Source organism: Pithys albifrons, chromosome 2, assembly GCF_047495875.1.
Source record: "Pithys albifrons albifrons isolate INPA30051 chromosome 2, PitAlb_v1, whole genome shotgun sequence".
Taxonomy (NCBI): domain Eukaryota; kingdom Metazoa; phylum Chordata; class Aves; order Passeriformes; family Thamnophilidae; genus Pithys; species Pithys albifrons.
In genome coordinates, this window is record NC_092459.1 from 12,218,242 (window position 1) to 12,237,739 (window position 19,498).

The 19,498-nt window shown below is 42.3% G+C and overlaps 1 protein-coding gene across 1 annotated transcript; it reads left to right on the forward strand.

Annotated features, from left to right (window-relative positions):
• The first annotated feature begins 5,781 nt into the window (after positions 1 to 5,781).
• E2F6 (E2F transcription factor 6) lies at positions 5,782 to 18,879 on the forward strand. Its single transcript, XM_071548337.1, has 7 exons — positions 5,782 to 6,033; positions 11,956 to 12,004; positions 13,511 to 13,727; positions 14,032 to 14,190; positions 15,914 to 16,028; positions 17,276 to 17,423; positions 18,158 to 18,879. The coding sequence occupies exons 1-7, from the start codon at positions 5,968 to 5,970 to the stop codon at positions 18,184 to 18,186; spliced, it is 783 nt and encodes a 260-aa protein (XP_071404438.1). The 5' UTR covers positions 5,782 to 5,967; the 3' UTR covers positions 18,187 to 18,879.
• Positions 18,880 to 19,498: the final 619 nt, after the last annotated feature.

Sequence of the window (19,498 nt, forward strand, 5' to 3'; positions counted from 1 at the left end):
CTTGGCAGTGTTGGGTTAATGGTTGGACTTGGTGATCTTAGACGTCTTTTCCAACCTCAATGATTTGTTGATTCTAAAGCTCCTCAGTACTGTAGTTAAACTGAATTTTGCCATTCCACAATGGCAAATCGTTTTGTGCTATCAGTGGTAATAGCAACCTTCTATTTTGTTTGTAGTGGCAAAGACAGAGGAAGGGAAGGCAAAGAAGAGAGGCAAAAAATTCTGCTTAGCTTTGATACTCTGGGGTCAGAGGTGCTCTGATCTTGCTGAAGCACTGGGACCTGTTCACAAGGGGGGTTACTCCCTAATGGTGAGACATGGAAGCACCGGGCTGGACCAGCACAGCATGGATGGTTGTAACCCAGATGCCTCCAAAATTAAAAAGACTACCCGAGTTTTTCCAGTGGTTTCTGCTTTTCCAGCATCCACTTACAGTTTGTCTCCCAGTGGCAGGTAACACACCTTCCCAGAAGCTCTTTCTCCTCTATCTTTCCTCAGCACAAACAGGTACCCCAACGTTTCTCATCCATTTCAAGTTCTCACTGCTATAAGAAAGTGAGAAAGAAGAAAGGATGGCAGTGGCCAACCCAGACACTTCCCTGTTGGGCTTGAATGACTTTTATGCAATTAGAGACAACTCCACCAACAGTGACTGCTAAATCAAAAGCCTCAGTGCACATATAACAGCAAGCTACTCTACTTTCAAGTAGATGCTATAGAATACTTTTTCATATTATGAGATAAAATTAAATAATAAAATTAATTGTAAATAATACAAAACTACAAATGGGGAAATCGTCACCTAAAGTAAAAAAAAAAAAAGACAAAAAACTAACACCAAAAAAAGCAAAAAAAAAAATCTTCAAAGATACTTTGTAACTCAAGATATAAAGATAACCATTTCACGAGGACATACTTCAACCTTTTCATACATTTAAAGCTGACAAAATTAAATACATCAGGAAATTTTGCACCTCCTCTGTAACTCAAAAGATACAAACAACAAATACAGTAATGCCCTTATGCAACAGGAATCTCCTTCTGTTTATAAACTCCTTAGCATGGATGAAAACCTTCAGCAGACTCTGCTAAGACCTTTGCTTAGAAACCTCAGGCTCTGGCAGATGGCTTGCTGCCAGATTTCCAAACCTTACTAAAAACACAATATTCACTGAACCCTTTTAATAAGACACCAGTGTTTATATGCAGGAAGCACTTGCTATTTACAAAACCCTTAGTGTCACCTGGAGAGGGTATATTTTTATCTATATAATTTCTTTTCTGAATTTCAGATACAAAAAGTAAGAACTTTGGTTTATAACATGAGCCAAACCCTGTGTACCCAACATACCAAATCCACGACTTCTAAGTGATATTGTAGACAAGACAAAAAAGAAAGCTGTTTAGCATTGGGCTGTTCAGATCTGATTAACTGACTTGATATTCCTCAGACTCAGACAAGAAGGAGAAGAAATAAAGAGATCTGTCTTCATAAATTAATGGATGACTATTTGCCACATATACAGGAACAATTTTTTTTTCAGTCAGATTAAGCTGAGCACATCAAGAAAGACTCTACTATTGCCAGAAACAGATTTAAGTAATTACATTTTACAGCATAAAAATGTATACCTTTATGCCTAATTGTTATACAGTGGTGAGGATCTTAGGGAGGCTTGGAAGTTTATACAGATAGACAGATTAATATACAAAAATTATGGATGATTCTATAATTCCATGTAGTTTAAAAAGATACTTACAGCTATTGCTATCTTTCATGATTATGTACTTTTGCATCTTTGCAGGAAGATATTTCCTCTGATTCACCTTTTCAACAATATAGATGCACCTAATTGAAGACCCAGTTATGAGATTATTATTATGAAAGGAAAGATTGCATTTGATGCAGAATTGTAAAGATTTTTTACAGAAGGCAATTTTGGCTTTAACTGCAGTGAGCTGGAACTACTATGTGCATAAAGAAAAAAAACAACAACGTATCATAAAAGGATATAAAGGTACTGGTCAGGAGATATCATTCCCAACTTCAGGATCACATATATAGGCTAATAAATATTAATAGGATATTAGTGTATCAAAAAAATAATAGGAAAGTAATGACACTCAAAACAAATTTTTGATATTACAATGGCAATATAAAAACAACAAAAAAATCCTATATTGAGGAAATCCAAACCTTGCACCATTACAATGCTGCATGAGGTTCTTTGGTAAAAGCTTTTACAAAGCAGTCTAATTTCAGTTGCTTAAAATAAAAGTAAAACCTACATGTTTAAGTAGTGCAGGATGAAATATTAAATTACACAAGGGAAGAAATTTTTTTTAGAAGTTGTTTTGAATTTCACATATAATCCCTCAAAAATGTTACTGAACCCACTGTTCTGGCAGGTTTTGATGGTAAAAGATAAAATTTAGGAAATGGAATTATTGCCCCCTGGTGGCTCATTAAGAATCAATGCAATGAAACCCCCAATCAGATAAATAAGCAAATCTTTCATTTTAAGAATCTTGTCTGGAGATATAAAAAGAATGCACAGGCATTTTCATATGAATTAAGAGTAAATGGGGCACAGTTTACATTTTCATCTACAGGAATAATAAAGAATGTGTGTTTAATTATCATCCTTATAAAATATAAATATATAACACACGAAGCAAACTCTTTTATCAGCAGAATGACACAGAAAAAATCCTGATACTCAAGTGATTTACTTCAAAATTTAATTTTCATTTAAAAGAATAATTGGTCTTTTTGATTTTCATGTAAATATAGAAAACTCTTCCTGAATCTGAATCCATGTGGGGCTCTTCTTTGCTCCGTTAGATACATTGGCAGACAAGGACAGAGCAGCACAGGAACAACAGGATTTGATCTTATGACAGGCTGGAACAACAGCATAGTTAAATATTGATGCAATGTTTTCCACATGGGTTAATACAGGAATTCATGTATCCTAATCCTCAAATTATGATTTAGCCTCCCTCCTAATATCTGACCAGCCAACAGTCACCAAATCCTATTCAATGACTTTTATACTGCACACTCCTTACATCACCTCAAACTGAAGTGGGCAAAGACATCTACTCCAAACCAGTTTGCTGTTCCAGCTGGAAAAAACTTGCTTTATCACAGTGGGTTTATACAATCTGTAATTGCAATGATATGATTAATCTTCCAGAATATAACAGAGGGAGAAATACTCATTCCTTATGAGACTGTCACCACAGAATAGTTAGCAATTAGATTATGTTACCCATAGAAAAATGAGCATTTTTACATTTCAGTGTATCAGAGAAGAGCTACGAGGCTGGTGAAGGGACTTGAGCACAAGTCCTGTGAGGAAAGGCTGAGGGACCTGGGATTGTCTAGCCTGGAGAAGAGGAGGCTCAGGTGAGACCTTATCACTCTCTACAACTCCCTGAATGGATGTTGTAGCCAGGTGGGGGGTGGTCTCTTCTCTCAGGCAACCAACAGTAGGACATGAGGGAATAGGCTTAAGATCTGCCAGGGGAGGTTTTAGGTTGGATATCAGGAAGAAGTTCTTTAGAGAGAGAGTGGTCAGGCATTGGAATGGACTGCCCAGGGAGGTGGTGGATTCTCCGACCCTGGAATTTTTAAGGTGATACTGAACGTGGCACTGAGTATCATGATCTAGCAATCATTGGATTAAGGGTTGGACTTGATGATCTCGGAGGTCTCTTCCAACCCAACTGATTCTATGATTCCATGGGTCACTTCCATGACAGAAGAACGTTCTGCTTCCACAGCAGGCTAACCTGCCTTGCAATACTGACAATCAGCATTTACATGACGTCTTGAAATTCACAGCTCCAGACTTCATGTTTCCTGAGACACACATCATGCCTTTAAGGAGCTGTAACATATTTTTCTCCCTTTTACTCTTATTAATTCATTAGAGTGCCAGAACAATTCACCTTATTTCTACATTTTTCTCCAAGGACAATTATGACCATGAAAGTACTTGACTGAAAATTGGTTGCTATGAAGAAAACTCCATCCTCTATCAAGGCTTCTGATGTATCACTGGTGATACCATAAGCTACTCCAAAGGATTGTCCAACTGGAAGGGTTATGAAACACCTAGTAAATGAAACCCACTTCACTATTTTTTTCAAGTATCAGTGTTATTTGACCTGTTCAGAATGACAGATTAAAATATGAGCAAAGTTCTTCATGGCTCAGAATTCCTCATATCAGCCTGGCAAATTTACACAACATCTGACAAAACTGGGGAAGGGAAGTGACAGAAAATTTCACCTGAAGTGTAGATGAGGAAGCAAAATTCCTTAAGCAAAAGGACTCCATGACAAACTAATCTGTTGTAGAGGAGAGTTAATTGCCATAAAGAGCAAGCAAGCAACACATGGGCTTTTAACCAGGAGCTGTGTTTAAAAGAAATGGTTTTGTCTGACAAACAGAAGTTACCTGCTCAATTGGAAATTTTGAGGTAACTGCTGATGTTTGCAAATGAGTGTCAGTGCTTGTGAAAGGTTATCAGAAGTGGAAGAAAGGGCAGGAGCAATGGGGTAAGGATATTGCTGGGAAGTAAAAGGACAGGCTGAGCTTGGACAAGCCACATTTGCTGGCTCCTGTCTGGCCCAAGAGGAGCACACCTGGCCCTTCACCCACAAGCCTCTCATAATGAACTTATTCTTGACACGGGCATTCTATCCATGTCTGCACCATGAGCAACACACACAGCTTTGGCTGCCTCATATTAGCAACCCAGGACAGAAGCAGATTATTTGGCAAGAAAGCAATACTAATTATTCCTGGACATATTTGTACAGCAATGCTTGGGCAGGGCACTCTCTCCTTGCTTATGCTGGACACTGAAGGAAGAAAAGTCTCCCCCTTGTAGTAACCAAAATGTTGAGGACTGTCGCTCTCTAGAGGAGAAGCTGAATGAGGAGCAGCTGAAATCACTTGGTCTGTTCAGCCTGGAGGAGACTGAGGGGAGACCTCACTGCAGTTACAACTTCCTTGTGAGGGGAAGAGGGGCAGGCACTGATCTCTGTGGTGATCAGTGACAAAACCCGAGGGAGTGGGCTGGAGTTGTGTCAGGGGAAGTTTAGGTTGGATATCAGAAAAAGGTTTTTCATCCAGAAGGTGGTTGGGCACTGAGCAGGGCAGTGGTCACAGCACCAAGCCTGGCAGAGTTCAAGAAGCGTTTGGATGATACTCTCAGGCACATGGTGTGATTATTGGGTGTCCTGTGCAGGGCCAGGAGTTGGACTGTGATCCTTGTGGATCCCTTCCAATTTCGTGATCCCTCAGCCCACGTGGGCGCCGCAGGGCTCCGAGCGCTCCCGCTGCCGGCACAGGCGAGGGGGAACGGGGGGGGAGGAGACCCTTTTCGCCGCCGCTCTGGGAGGGTGGCGAGAGCGGGCGGACAGCAGCTGCTTTGGCTCGTTCCTGCCGGGGCTCGGCGACGGGGCCGGGCCGGGGGGAAAGGAGCTGCTTTGGCTCGTTCCTGCCGGGGCTCGGCAGCGGGGCCGGGCCGGGGGGAAAGGAGCTGCTTTGGCTCGTTCCTGCCGGGGCTCGGCGGCGGGGCCGGGCCGGGGGGAAAGGAGCTGCTTTGGCTCGTTCCTGGCGGGGCCGGGCCGGGCCGTGCCGGGTCGGGCAGGGCAGGGCAGGACAGGGCAGGGCAAGGAAGGGTCGGGTCGGGTCGGGCCGGGCCGGGCCGGGCCGGGCCGGGCCGGGCCGCGGGGGCCGATGGGTAGCGGGGGGGCGGTGGCGGCGCGCGGGGGCAGGTCCGGGGCGCGTGCGCGAGGTTCCCGCGCTGGCGGCGCGCGCGGGAGCGGCGCCATGACGGGCCGCGGTGAGCGCGGGAACGGCCCCGCCGCGCCCCGGCCGGGCCCGCAGCCTCGGCCCGAGGGAGACTGAGCTGAGCGCCCGCCCTCCCCCGGCGCCGAGCCTCGGACATGGCCAGCCCCGACAAGTGGGAGCGCCTGAAGCCGCTGCAGCCGGCCGCGCTGCGCGTGAGTGAGGTACATGCAGGGCGGCGCTTCCTGTGCATGGGGAAAGGGCGGGACGCGGGCCCGGGCAGCGTGGTACCCGAAAGGAGACACGAGACGCTTCCCTCCCTTGTGCCACTGCAGCAGCGAAAGCAGGGGGATGGCTTTGCCTACCTCTGTTGCCTGTAGCCTCTCGAGCTAAATATGTTCTTGCAAGTTCGAGAAAAATTGAATGTGACTGGATTCTCTTCTGTGAGCATCTGTGGTGTTTAGGTAATTTCACATGCAGCTGCCACTACTTACAGTAATGCTGTGAGGTAGATAACAGAAAACAAGCCTACCTTGTGAAACTTTTAAAATTTGTTATTTCTTTTAATTAATCTTGATGGTTTGGCTAAATGTGGCTTGGTAGTATTTTCTCATAGCCATGAAAAAGTTCACATGAATTTTTACGCTGCAAATTTCTTATCATTGGAGTTCACGATTGTAAAAAATAAAGGGTGTTGGGCACAGCTTTTTTATCTAGGTGTCAAGATGAGTCAACTACGGTGATACTTTCCTGAATTGCCTTTTTATAAACAGGAAAGTCAAGGATGTGGTAATCATTAACAGCCTTGGCTGTGATGGCCAAGTGTATTGGGTTTTTGTGGCCAGATTTTGGTAGCGGGAGGCAGGGGTGTGGAGGGAGGTTACAGGTGTGTCTTCTGGAAGCTTCTTCCATGTCCGATACAACCAGTGTCTCCAAGAGAGATGTGCTGTTGGCCAAGGCTGGGCCATTCAGAAATGGTGGCAATGCCTCTGTATTAACAAATTTCAGAACCAAAAAAGGAGTTCTTGCACAGATGTAATTGCTGTCAAAGAAGAGCAGAGTGAGAACATGTGAGAGGAACAACTCTGCAGACATCAAGGTCAGTGGAGAGGGAGAAGATACTCCAGGTGCCAGAGCTGAGATTCCTCTGCAGCCCCTGGTGCAGACCAGGATGGCCCCCTGCAGCCCATGATGGTCCATGGTGGAGCAGAGATCAACCTGCAGCCCATTGAGGAGACCCACACCAGAGCATGTGGATGCCAGGGAGAGGGCTGTGAACCTGTGGGAAGCCCATGCTGGAGCAGGCTTCTGGAATGGACCTGCTGACCTGTGGAGAGAGGAGTCCACACTGGAGCAGGTTTCCTGGTAGGACTTGTGACCCTGTGGACTTGTACACTGGAGCAGGCTGTGCCTGAGGGACTGCACCCCATGGAAGAGTGACCCACACTGGAGCAGTTCATGGAGAACTGTTGCCCTTGGGATCTACGGGATCGACTCATCGGAGAAGTTCACAAAGCACTGTCTCCCATGGGAAGGACTCTCTGAGCAGTGGCAGAAACAACCTGTGATGAACTGACCATAACCCAGTTCCCCATCTCCCTAGGCCACTGGTGAGGAGGAGGTAGAGCTTAAGAAAGAGGGAGGGAGGGGCATGGAAGATGTTTTTAAGAGTTATTTTACTTCTCATTATCCCTCTTTGATCCAATTAGTAATAAATTCATTTAATATCCCCAGTTCAAGTCTGTTTTGCCCTTGATGGTATTTGGTAAATGATCTTCTGGTTGTTATTTCAACTCATGAACCTTTGTTATATTTCCTTTTCCTTATCCAGCTGAGAAAAGGGGAGTGATAAATGACTTTGGTGAGTGTCTGACACCCAACCAGGGTCAGCCCACTAGACCATGGAATAATGGATGTTGAGGAACACACCTGGTTCAGGTAGCTCAGTTTGCAAGCAGCAGATTGAGCTCTGGGTGGGAGCCTAGAGAGACATGAGGCCATGGGCTGCCCAACCCTTTGGATAACAAATGACATGAAGAAAGGTGACACTGTCCAAGTGAATGGACACAGCATGAGCCATAAACTATAAACAGAATCATAGACTATTCTGAGTTGGAAGGGACCCACAATGATCATCGAGTCCAACTCTAAAGTCAGTGGCCCACATAGGGGATTGAACCCATGACCTTGGCATTATTACAACTAAGTTTTAACCAGTTGAGCTATCTCAGGGTCAATCCTTTGGATAACAAAAGTGCACAAAGACAGGTGGAGCCAGTGAGGTGGATGAACACTGGGAGAGATGACAGGAGCATAGGACTGAGGAGGAAGAGCAAGACTTACCTGGGCATGAGTAGGCTTAGAGCTTCCTTTGTTGGGGATCCCTCCTTGAAGGCACCAGCTCGGGCTGCTAAACATCTGAGACTCTGCTGAGGGAAACCTGGGATTGAGCCTGTAAGGAGACCTGATCTGACTGTGGGAGTGGGGCATGTGGGGAGTCAAGTGGGGCTCCCATCGGCTCCCTGGAGCCACCTGCTGTGATGGGGCTTTGGTCCCAGCAGTGAAAGTCTCTGGCATTGGGACTGTGACTGGGAAGTTTCCTTAACAGTGGAGTTAAAGACCCTGAGTACAGTGAAGAAGGCTGGTAGCAGAGTACAAAACCTGGATTCTGCTTTACTCAGGTTTCAGGCAACAGGTAATTGAGGGGAGGCAACTTTGAAAGTTGGAGGAGCTAAAGAGGTAGAGGGCAGTAATGACAGAGACATTTCATCCTGATCCTTATGACAAGTACTTGTGATAACAGATAGACACAGCTATGTCTGCACTCTGGGGAGGGGAAAAAAATACACAGGAGTTGGAAGCAAGGGCAGACTATATAAAAGGATAAAAGCTGGACATGTAGGTATGATGCTTGAAAAGCCAAAGTTGTAATATTGAAACTTGCAAGGAATGTCCAGGGTCACAATGTTAAGGAAATTTCCATCTGATGACAAGGAGCCACTCTGGGAGTCACTCTGGCACCACCTGAGCTGGGACAGAGAACCCTTCATGCCCCCTTACAGTCAGACCAGGGTTTCTTACGGACTTGACCTCAGGTTTCCCATAGCTGAGTCTCACACATCATTGTATCCTTAATATAATTTAATATTGGTGCAAGAACAAAACAACAGCTCTAGCTGGTGCCTCCAAGCAGGGACCCCAAACAAAGGAAACCCTGGACTTTTATACCCTCACCATCTAGGGGAGCCAGAGTCTGGAGTCCTTGGCTCCTGCCCTGTCTCCAAGTGTCCCCAGTTGTCTGGTCCTCTGACAGGGCCACCGGTCCCCAGGCCTTTTGCTATTCTAAGGGTTGGCAGTTCACGGCCTCTTGCCTGGAGGTTTCCCCCCAGAGCTCAACCTGCAGCTTGCACTGCAGCTGCTCACTGAGCTACCTGCACTGAATATATTCCTCATCAGCAACGTCTTATCGCTACCCTAACAGAAAAGCAGGGGAAGGAGGGGTGGGAGGATTGGAGAGGGAAAAGGTGAGCCTGCTGCTAAATGGCACAGGTGATTTAGGAAGAATAGACATGCTAAGGCTGCAGTACTTGGCTCTTCAGAGCTGATGTCTCCTAGACTTTGTGTCTTAAAAGAACAACCAGCAGTGGAAAAGTGGCAAATTAGGAACCTCTTGAGAAAACCCAACCCAAACAAGTCTGTAAGACCCTCTTGGGATACATCCTGAGTGCTGGCTGATGTCAGTGTGAGGTTGCTCTTGTTATTTTTGAGAGGTTGTAGAAGTCAACTACAGCTTAAGTCAGCCTTTCTTCAGTCCTTTTGAAAGCCATGAAGCAAATGGTCTGGGAAACTATTTCTAGGCACATGAAGGTTACTGAAAAGTCAGCATGGCTGTACCTGCAACCTGCTTACTCCCTTGGTGATGAAATGTCTACATCTTTAGATCCAAAACGTTGGATATCAACTACCTTAGCTTAGGCACGACTTTTGAAACAGTGTCCTTCAGCAGCATCCTCTTGGAGTTGTGTTGTTACAGATGGTAAACTACCAGATGAGTAAAAACATCTTTGGATGTGTCATCAGGATCAAAGAAGAATGGTTAGTAGTTCATACGTCCCTCGGAGGCAGGTTACAAGTGATATTTCTCAGGGATTTATCTTAGGACCTGTCCTGTTGATGGGAGAATGTGAGATGCTCCCTCAGGATGTTTATGGGCTGGAAGAAGGGGTTATCAAAGACCTCATAAACCTCAGCCATGGAAGTTGAAAAGTGAAGTTTGAAGTCCTACACCTGTACATTGCAGTGTACCAGGCTGGGAGACCACCCTGGCAGGACGTGGGGTTCCTGATAGACAGGGGGCTAAATGTGCACCTGCACTGTGCCCTAATGTTGAGATACATGAAGCTGTATTATCAGGAGAATAGCCAGTATAATTGAGGGAACTCATTCTTTGTATTAGGCTGCCCTTGGAATGTTGTGCCCAATTTAGGCCCAGTAGTATGGGAAGGGTGTTAATAAACTCCTGAGGGGGCTTGGTAAGTCACAGCAGCTCATCAGTAGAATCGTAGAATATTCTGAGTTGGAAGGGAACCATAAGATCATACGAGTCCAACTTCTGGCTCTGCACAGGACAACCCCAAGAATCACATCATATGCCTGAGCATTATCCAAGGGCTTCTTGAACTCTCAGGCTTGGTGTTGGGACTATTTCCCTGGGAAGCCTGTTCCAGTGCCCAACCATCCTCTGAAGGAAGATCCTTTTCATAATGTCTAACCTAAACCTCCTCTGACACAGGAAGTGGTCATGATTTGAAAGGAAAGAAGCAAGAGAGGTTGCAGCTCAATATAAAATGGAACTTCTTCACTGTGAGGACAGGGAAGCAGTGGAGTGGGATGCCCAGGCAGGTGTAGCCTCCATCCCTTGTAATTTTAAAGACCCAGCTGATAAAGCCTTGTGTAAGCTGCTCACATCTAGTGGCTGTTCCTGTTTGGAGTTGGCACTTAAACCAGAGACCATCTGAGGTCTCTTCCAACTGGAATGAGTCCGAATTTAAAAATGCTTCTATTGTTAAACTGGGGAGAAGAGTGTAATGAAGTTCCTGCTTAAGCTCATGTTATGGTTTTGAGCTGGTAAAATGCCAACTGCCCAATACAGAGTCAAAGGGTCCCCTCCCAGGGAAAGGGAGTGAGGAAAAAAACAAACTTAGAAATAAAGCTTTGAAGTGGTAAGGTTTTTATATTTACACAGAAGAAAAGAAAATTTAAAACAGAATATGATATAACACATTATATATATAAATGTGAAAAGAAATAATAACACCTCCACCGAGTCCCCCAAGTTAATAACACAGATTCCAACCATCTAAACCCCACAAAACCTCCACAAAACTCTTCCCGAGAAACCTCCCAGCAAGAGAGAGAGAAATTAACAAGAAAATGTTCACCTCCCTAGATAAACAACAGCGTGGATGGCAGTAGTGCTTAATTTCAGGAGTCAAAGCAGCATCTCTTCCCAGGTCAGGAGCAGAGACTGAAAGAGACAGAAACTCCTCCTCCCTCTCTTTTTATACCCCTTGACACTTCTTGATTATGTCAGATGATATGAAATACCTTTTTGGTTAAGTCAGGTGATGTTTGTCCCTTCTAATCTATGTCACATCCTTTGAGGCCTGCTAAAACTGAGGCCTAAACAAGGCCTAAACTGAAACTAAAGCCAAAACTATCACAGCTCATCATGTCAGTATCTAGCCCAGAGCAGGTTCTGTTGCCAGTCTTTGTAACAGAACTGTAGTGCTGTGTAATAGCAGTGTATCTTCCATATATGAGCTGCTACATGGAGTAGCTGAAGGTTGTATTTGTAGAGATTATAGAGGTATCTGTGTTGTGACCATTGCCTGAGCACTGGGGTGTCCAGTGTTGTTTCCTGCTTTCCAAAACAGAGTGAGATGTGCTGAGATTAAGGGCTGAAAATTCTGATAGAAATTAATGAGTGTGTATCCCTTCTATCTAGTGACACTCCTTCACAGTAATACATGTTGAATTGTCAGCACTGTGATGGCTGTAGCATTTAAAGTTGATTTGGGGGTTTCTTCTTAAGAAGGTTCCCCTGTAAATAGCATTTTAGGACTTTTCTTTTTTACTTTCCCCAGGCACCAGTGATCAACCAGAATGAGCACAGAGATGCCCAGCTTGTGAAAAGTAAGTTGCTGTGTTCCATGTGTGGAAATTACTCTTGAATGATTTCATACCTTTTTACAATGTGAGTATATGCTGTAAACAAATGAGAAATTGTAATGTATCCAATGTATCTAATATCAGCAGAGCAGGAGAAATGCTGAACACAAAATAGCAGTTGTGAAGCAATACTTCTTCATAGTTTTTCCTCTTTAAATCTTCTGTAGTATACCTCCCACTGCTATAAAGAAAGCAATGAAGGAGAAAAGTGAGTTAGAGAAAACTGGAACATCATGTTGGTGAATGTTGGTTTTCAACTTGTATTAATGTAAAAACAAGCTTGAGTGAATTTCTGTGTGTCTGGGGGTGATTTTTTTTTCTCACCAGTTGAATTGTTTCACACATTTGACAGTAACAGTTTAAAACTGAGTTGTTGGACCTATCACTTCATGTTGGAGTGCACAAATTTGCAGACATGGAATGGGTGTGATACATGATGAGTGAAAGTACATGTTGTTCATCTTGGGAAAAATACTAATGTTTGAAGTAGAGTATTTTCTAGGGAGGCTTGTTTACATTTGCACTCACCTTTTCTTGAAGCACTGGACTGGAATATTGCTCAGGAACACAGTTTGATCAGATATGAAATACCTGGTTTGCTTTACAGGAGAAAAGAAGTGACAGCAGAATTTTACAGTCTGTCATTGGCTCTGGCATCAAATGAGTGTGTGTGTGTGTGTACCATGTCTTTTTTGTGCCTCAAAAACAAGGTGCTTTTTTGTGCTTTTTACATACATAAATAACAATTTCAAGTTAAACAAGTTGTCCATCAGTGACTTCTACGCTGTTTCTGAAAATATGTTGGTAACAGATACACACAGCACAGAGATCTCCCTTAAACCTGTGGTGTTGGAGTATCTATAGATCTTTTTTCCATTGGTAAATCAAGCAATGGAATGACCAGTTCTTTTGCTCTGAGGCCATAGTGCAAACACAGTTCATCCACATATTAAGTTCTCGTCCAGAACAGATTGGTTGTTTCTAGGCTGAAACAGTCCTGAAGCTGATTCCTGAACCATGTCTGATTGTTGTTGTGGAGATCTGATTGTTAATCCAGGCCAAAAGTGTATGAGAAAACATTAACACTGTTAAAATGTCATGGAGCAGAGCATTTCTCTGGCAGTGCCCCTGACTGACTGACTGTAGTTAACTGAGGGTCTCGTTGGTATTTGTTCAGCGATCCCATCTCATGTTCTATGGAACATACATGTACTCAGCTATTAATGTCCTTACTGACAGTGTGAAGTCATGAATGTTGAAAGCACAGAGGTGTATGCTTGCTATGTAGATTCAATCACTGCAAACAAACAGAAGTATATGTAGTTAATATTTTATTATGCCATTGCAATGTCAGCATTAAAAACTGCAGTGCTTCCAGACTTCATTTTTATTTCATATCACCTTTTTTTTTCAGAAACACATCATGCTTAAGTTGTAGCTTACCCTAAATGTCCTATCAAAACTTTACAGGAGCTGCGACAGTCAGAAGGCCACGATTTGATGCATCCTTGGTGCTTTTGACACGAAGATTTATGGCTCTTCTCAAAAAAGCTCCAGATGGTGTCCTTGACTTAAATGAAGTAGCAAAAACACTTGGGGTACGAAAACGAAGAGTGTATGACATCACCAATGTGTTGGATGGAATCGACTTAATTCAGAAAAGATCTAAGAATCTTATCCAGTGGATGTGAGTTGGCTTTGAAACTTCTAATTTCTGAAACTGTAAAATCCAACAGTACTGAGTAATGTTTATAACTTTGAGAGTATTTTTAAGCATATTAAATTACTTTTCATATTTAAAGTTCTGTGTCCTCAGGCTGTGCAAATTACTTAATATGTCAACAAGTATCAAGTGCAAAAGCACTTGGAAACGTATTTCAGTACAGTAAAGGATGTCAGAGTTCCTGACTGCTTTCTGTTAGTACACGTGATGTTCAATAAACAGGCTTTTATTTATGTAAACATACTAGACAACTGTCGTATTCTTTTAGAGGTACTAATCTTCACCACGTTTTTGGAAAAACATCAGAGCAGCAAAACCTTAAAGATGAACTTTCTGACTTGTCAGCCATGGAAGAAGCTTTGGATGAATTAATCAAGAATTGTGCTCATCAGATATTTGAACTAACAGATGACAAAGAAAATGCAAAATATCCTTTCAACTCATGCATTACTTTAACACATGGTTTTGGTTGCAGGTACTTGCATACCTAATAGTAGGTGTAGGCCAATACCACAGGTGCACAGTAATGCTTCATAATGAGTTTTACAATAGCAAATTTTTTTGTTGTTTTATGTTTTTGTATGCCAGTCATGTGCCTTGCTTTGCAGTATGTTGCACAGTCCAGCCTGTTCTCAGGGGAGTGCTGCTTGTTTGACCTTTCCACAGCAGAAGAATGAAGTGGGACAACAGTCTTAGTACCCTGACCATCACCTTGTTCTCTCCATTATAAAGTTTTCTCAGGGGCAAGTCTTGGCCTATCAGTGAGATCGAGTTGCTTAGTGAGATGACAAAGAGAACTCAAACCAGAGTCCCAGTGGCCTGTTGCCAAAAAGATAAAATGGTATATTTGTTGTGTCCTGATACTGTTCTGCCTCTTGAGAAAGGCCTCAATGCAGTTTTGACTTTCAGGTGGGTTTTGGCAATAGAAAAGAGATTTCTTTTAATATATGACATAAACATTGAATTTTGGCTTTAGGTTTACAATAAAATATTACTTAGCTCCTTGTTAGGCAGAATATTAAGGTCTGTGCTCAAATGAAATGTGCCCATCTTCTTTACACCTCCTTGTTCTATTTAAGAAAATAGTTCTGTATTTTCGCAGGAAATTACTTTCATGCTATTACAAAACAGAAAGTAGTTTCTCAAGGGCAGGATTCCTTCTGCTTTGTAGACTTGTGAGAGCATCTGGGTGTTTTGCCAGGGGACAGGGGTCAGCATAAAATAGCCAGACACAAACTTTAAAGTGTATAAATTTACTATAGTGCAAAACAGCAAAGAATTACAAAAGAAGCAAAGAATTATAAAAGAATAAGCTTTGCAATGTACCCAGTGATTACTACAAAGACTGTCTATAGTGATTAAGAAAGATACATCACCAGTTACCCTTTAATACATTCCCATCATCCAGACCCGCACATCAGCTGGGGAGCCCTGATCACAGTGAGGGATCAGAGAACCACTGCTGGGAACTGGGAAATCCTATGAGTGTGACCACTCCTAGGTGAGGTCTCCAACTTTGCTGTGAAAGGGTCCAGCTTTTATGTTGTTAAACAAGCTAACTCACATCACCTGCTTATTGTGGAAAATATCTGGCTTTCTTCTGTCCTTAGTTTTCACCCAAAGCCTGACCATGGCTCAGAGGAAAATCAGGGAGTCAAAGTGAACCAACCACTGTTGTATAAAGATAGATACATTCATATCTAATAAGGTCAGCCATCTACCTCCATGGCCTTGACTATCTCTAAATACAGAAAGATAGAAACATTCCTATCAAGCACAGTAATTAAGCGGAACTTTGGCTAATAAGCAGATACGTGTGTAAATATAACATTAGGTTGGAGGGTTCATCTAGAGGTCAGCTCTGGCTCAGGGCCTGGTGTTCACACCTCAGCACTTCACTGGGAAAACCCTCAAATGTGTTAGGTTTCTTTGTTTATATTATTGACTATATTTTTACAAGCTTTTTTTCTTCCTTGCAATAAAGTGCTTTTCCACCTGTTAGTTAATCCTTCATTTTACAAAGCTAGTAACGAAGTAACTTCAGCACCATTGTGGATCACTTAAGTTGGTATTCTGCCTCAGCATATCTTGACATCACACTCTTTGCCTCTGCCCATAAGCAAATTACAGAATCCTTGACCAATGTACACACTAGCTTATGTGACATACCAAGATATCCGAAGCATTCAAACATTTCAAGAACAGATTGTGATTGCAATCAAAGCTCCAGAAGAAACCAAATTGGAAATACCAGTTCCTAAAGATGTAAGTTCTCAAATCTGACTTTTTGCAGCAGCAGTCAGTAATTGACTTCCATTTTTTTGTCATCCAGATATTGGTAGTTCATTGTTCTTGTGTTATGCTATACAATGCTGTAGGGATAATAGTCTTAGAAACTTAATTGCAGTATTTTTCTTTTCACCTAAATTATTAAACAATAAATGTATCTGAGCTTTAGTTACCTGTTTTTTCTAGGGAGAATGGAACAGCTGTAATAAAGTATGAAATGTACAGTGTGGTTGGAAAAAGAAAACATTTGTCACTCTAGTAGATCATATCTAGATGTATTTTTCATGGAGGTGGGGGCTGTGCCCTGTCCTCACCCCAAGGTGTAATATTGAGGCCCTATTCTGGTCACACAGAGCAGCCAAGACCTTTTCCCTCTGCATTCAGCAATGTGCCATGTACTGGGGCCTGTAGACTCAGAACCCACTGTTGAAAGTAGTGCTCTGAGGGGGGAAATCCTGGAAGGAAGCTTCAGATAACAGATGAAGCTTTAATTCTGCTTTCTTTTTGCATGGGCATTAATTGTGTAATCATCAGATTTGCCTTGCTGTGTGCACAGAAGTGGTGGTAATATCTTATGAAAAGGAGATAATGAATCAGTAGAATACGAAGACTTAGATCCAATGCACAGATCTCCAGTAGTTTCCCTGGTAAAATGAGCTGGCTGTCATCCAGTGGAGATGAAAAAGATAAAATTCCAAAGGCTTCCTAAAGCAATAAAAAGACAGAATTTAAAAAGCTGTATTTTAAAGAGAATGGAATCTACTCTCTGTTGTCCATTGAATTCTATTTGCTGTGTTGTGCAATGTGATGTCTGTTGAAGGAAAGCAGTAACAATGACAGGGATTAGTTGCTTTACTGTGTTATTAATGCTGCATACTGTAATTTCTGGTGCATGATTTGTCAAGTTTTAAATCTTGTTACTCTTTCTAAACATACAGTAAATCTTGGTCATGTACCTACAGGTCAGTAGAAAGACTAAATGAATACTTAAGTGCATTTTCAGCAAAAAAGAAAACTCGTTAGCTTAGTGCTACTTAATAATTGTCTTAAAAATGCATGTAATTGTCATAATTTATTTGGAAGTAGTAAAACAATTTTAAGTAGTTACATCATTCCTGTATTTGTTCTGTTCTTAATCTTTTGGCTTTAAAATATGTGCAAAAATAGAATAAGGAATGTGTAAGTTTTGTTCTTTGGATTATATGCAAGTTGCTGTTTTATAGGATCACATAGAAGTACATGTGAAGAGCACAAAAGGGCCCATTGACGTGTATCTATGTGAGGTGGAAAAAGAGAGGCCAGGTGCCAAAACTTGTGAAGATATGGATACTGTCACTTCCGAAAGTGAGCCATCAGTTCCTCCTGGGGAAGGTAATGTCCTCCATTTACATTTTTATCCAAGTGTCATATTTTTTTTAAGATTGTCATACCATTCTGATGCATTTGTAAACTCTACTGTTGTACAAAAGAATAATTTTCTGAGCATAGTTTGTGGTCCACGATGTGTGGGAGTATAGGAAATGCCTGGAAGAGAAGTCTCTGTTGCATTACCTTACGGCAGCAGGAGGTCTGAGAGTCAGGCACATGCACATCCAGCACGGCACTCTTGTCCCCTGACCCTTTCCTTCCTTCTTTCGTTACTGGTTTCCTGTTGGAGCTGCACTCTGTGGATGGAACAATGTGTGTCAGTTCTCAGCTGCTGCACTACAGAGTCCAGCTCACTGAGACTGTTGCATGAGAGTTACGATGCGGTTTCAAACAAGAGTGTGCTGCTATTGCTTCTTCCTGCCCTGTCGTAGGAGAGGGAAGACTAAGAAGAGGGGACGTAGTACTTTGATCTCCTAAAACATGATTGGATGGAATACTGTCTCTCAGGAGCCCCACTGCTGCAGGATGTTGTGTCTTAAAAATAAATGTGGCAGGAATTGCAGTAGCTCAGAACACAAAAGAGAAATTATTTTTAGCAGTGCTGTTTTATAGTTGAGGGGAAAAATTGACTTTTTAATCCTAGGCATTTTTTTACTTTATTTTGCTTGTAAATGAACTCAGAATTTTATTTTCTACAGTGACAATAATCATGTTTCTTTCTAAATTTCCTTTCAAAGTGAGATCTCCAAAGGAAGAACTCTTCTGACATGCCAGATTAATTACAACATAAAAATCTAATACAGAATGTAAATATCTATGTTATAGATCTTTTACAAAGCTGCTTGGATCTGCAGACTTCATAATCTGAAATGTTCCAAAGTGTTTTTAAAAAACAGCAGTGGATTGGTTGAGTACTTTCATGGGATTACTTGTCTTCCCAAGTCAAAAGCCAACAGTTCCTGGAGTTGCTTTTAGAACCTTCGTTTTCATAATTGCATGTGATCTACAGAGCTTTGGGGAAAAGGTATTTTAACTCATAAAATAGTTTTAATTGACAAAAAACACAGGTAATTAATTACTTCTGAAATGAAGGTTGGAAAACTATTTCTGGAACGGTCCACAGTCTGTGGGAATGTATAAAATGAAGAAATGCACTTTTCAATTCTGAGGCTGCGCTACTAAGCAGGATTGTCAGTTCCAAGTTGAACAAAGAACTGGTGTATCAGAAGCCTTTGCTATAAGGAACAAGATGTAAATATCCTGAGAGTTATGCCTTACACTGTGTGGGTGCTGTTTGCATTGTTTGCATCCAGCTCTGCATGAACTATGGTATCAACACTGAAGTGAAGTAACTGGGATTTGTGTACATACCTGTATCATGTCTAGGTAGTTACTGATGCAGATTTATTGAGATGGTTTGCATTTCTGCCTTTGTACAGCAAAGAAATAAAATCTTGCAAAATTATGAAATAGTCTGTGTTGGGTTGCCTTTGTTGGAATTCACTGGGTAATTGCAAACATTTTAACTTCTGTGAAAATTTCAATTCTGTTAGCTGGCAGCTAACAGGTGTGGATCTTGTGATTCTGTAGCAATTTTCAGGAGAAATGTTGTGATCAGTAACTATTTTAATTGGTCCCTTCCAGTTTCTAGAGTTCACATACAGCCAAATACATCTTTGTGGTTCGCCTTACAAAAATATGTAAAAGAAAATATTCTTGGACTACATCTGGATGCGTCCAGCTTTAGTATTCATAAAATGAAACTGCAGAATTTTGCTACTGGGTTTTCTAAGGGAATGAACTGTCACTGTTCAAATGCCACGCATGGGCTCATGTCACTCCAGTACTGAAAAGTGACACCATGGGTTTGCAGGCGAGGCAGTAAAAGGGGGTGTGTTGGCTGGTTCATGTTTAAATTGGAAGTCCAAGACCTTGTTTTCCTGATCGCACAGTGTTGGCAACTGTGCACCTACTCACAGCTGGGAAAAACACCAAGTGCAAGCTGGTGTTAGAAAGTAATCTTGACTTCTTACACATGCACTCTCCAAAATACAGGACTTCAGTACTGGATACTACTT

Excerpts from the sequence above, each read along its gene's own strand:
- E2F6 (XM_071548337.1), top strand. The coding sequence starts at position 5,968 with ATGGCCAGCCCCGACAAGTGGGAGCGCCTGAAGCCGCTGCAGCCGGCC. Across the intron at positions 14,191-15,913 it reads GATGACAAAGAAAATGCAAA|ACTAGCTTATGTGACATACC; the intron begins ATATCCTTTCAA and ends ACCAATGTACAC. Across the intron at positions 16,029-17,275 it reads AAATACCAGTTCCTAAAGAT|GATCACATAGAAGTACATGT; the intron begins GTAAGTTCTCAA and ends GCTGTTTTATAG.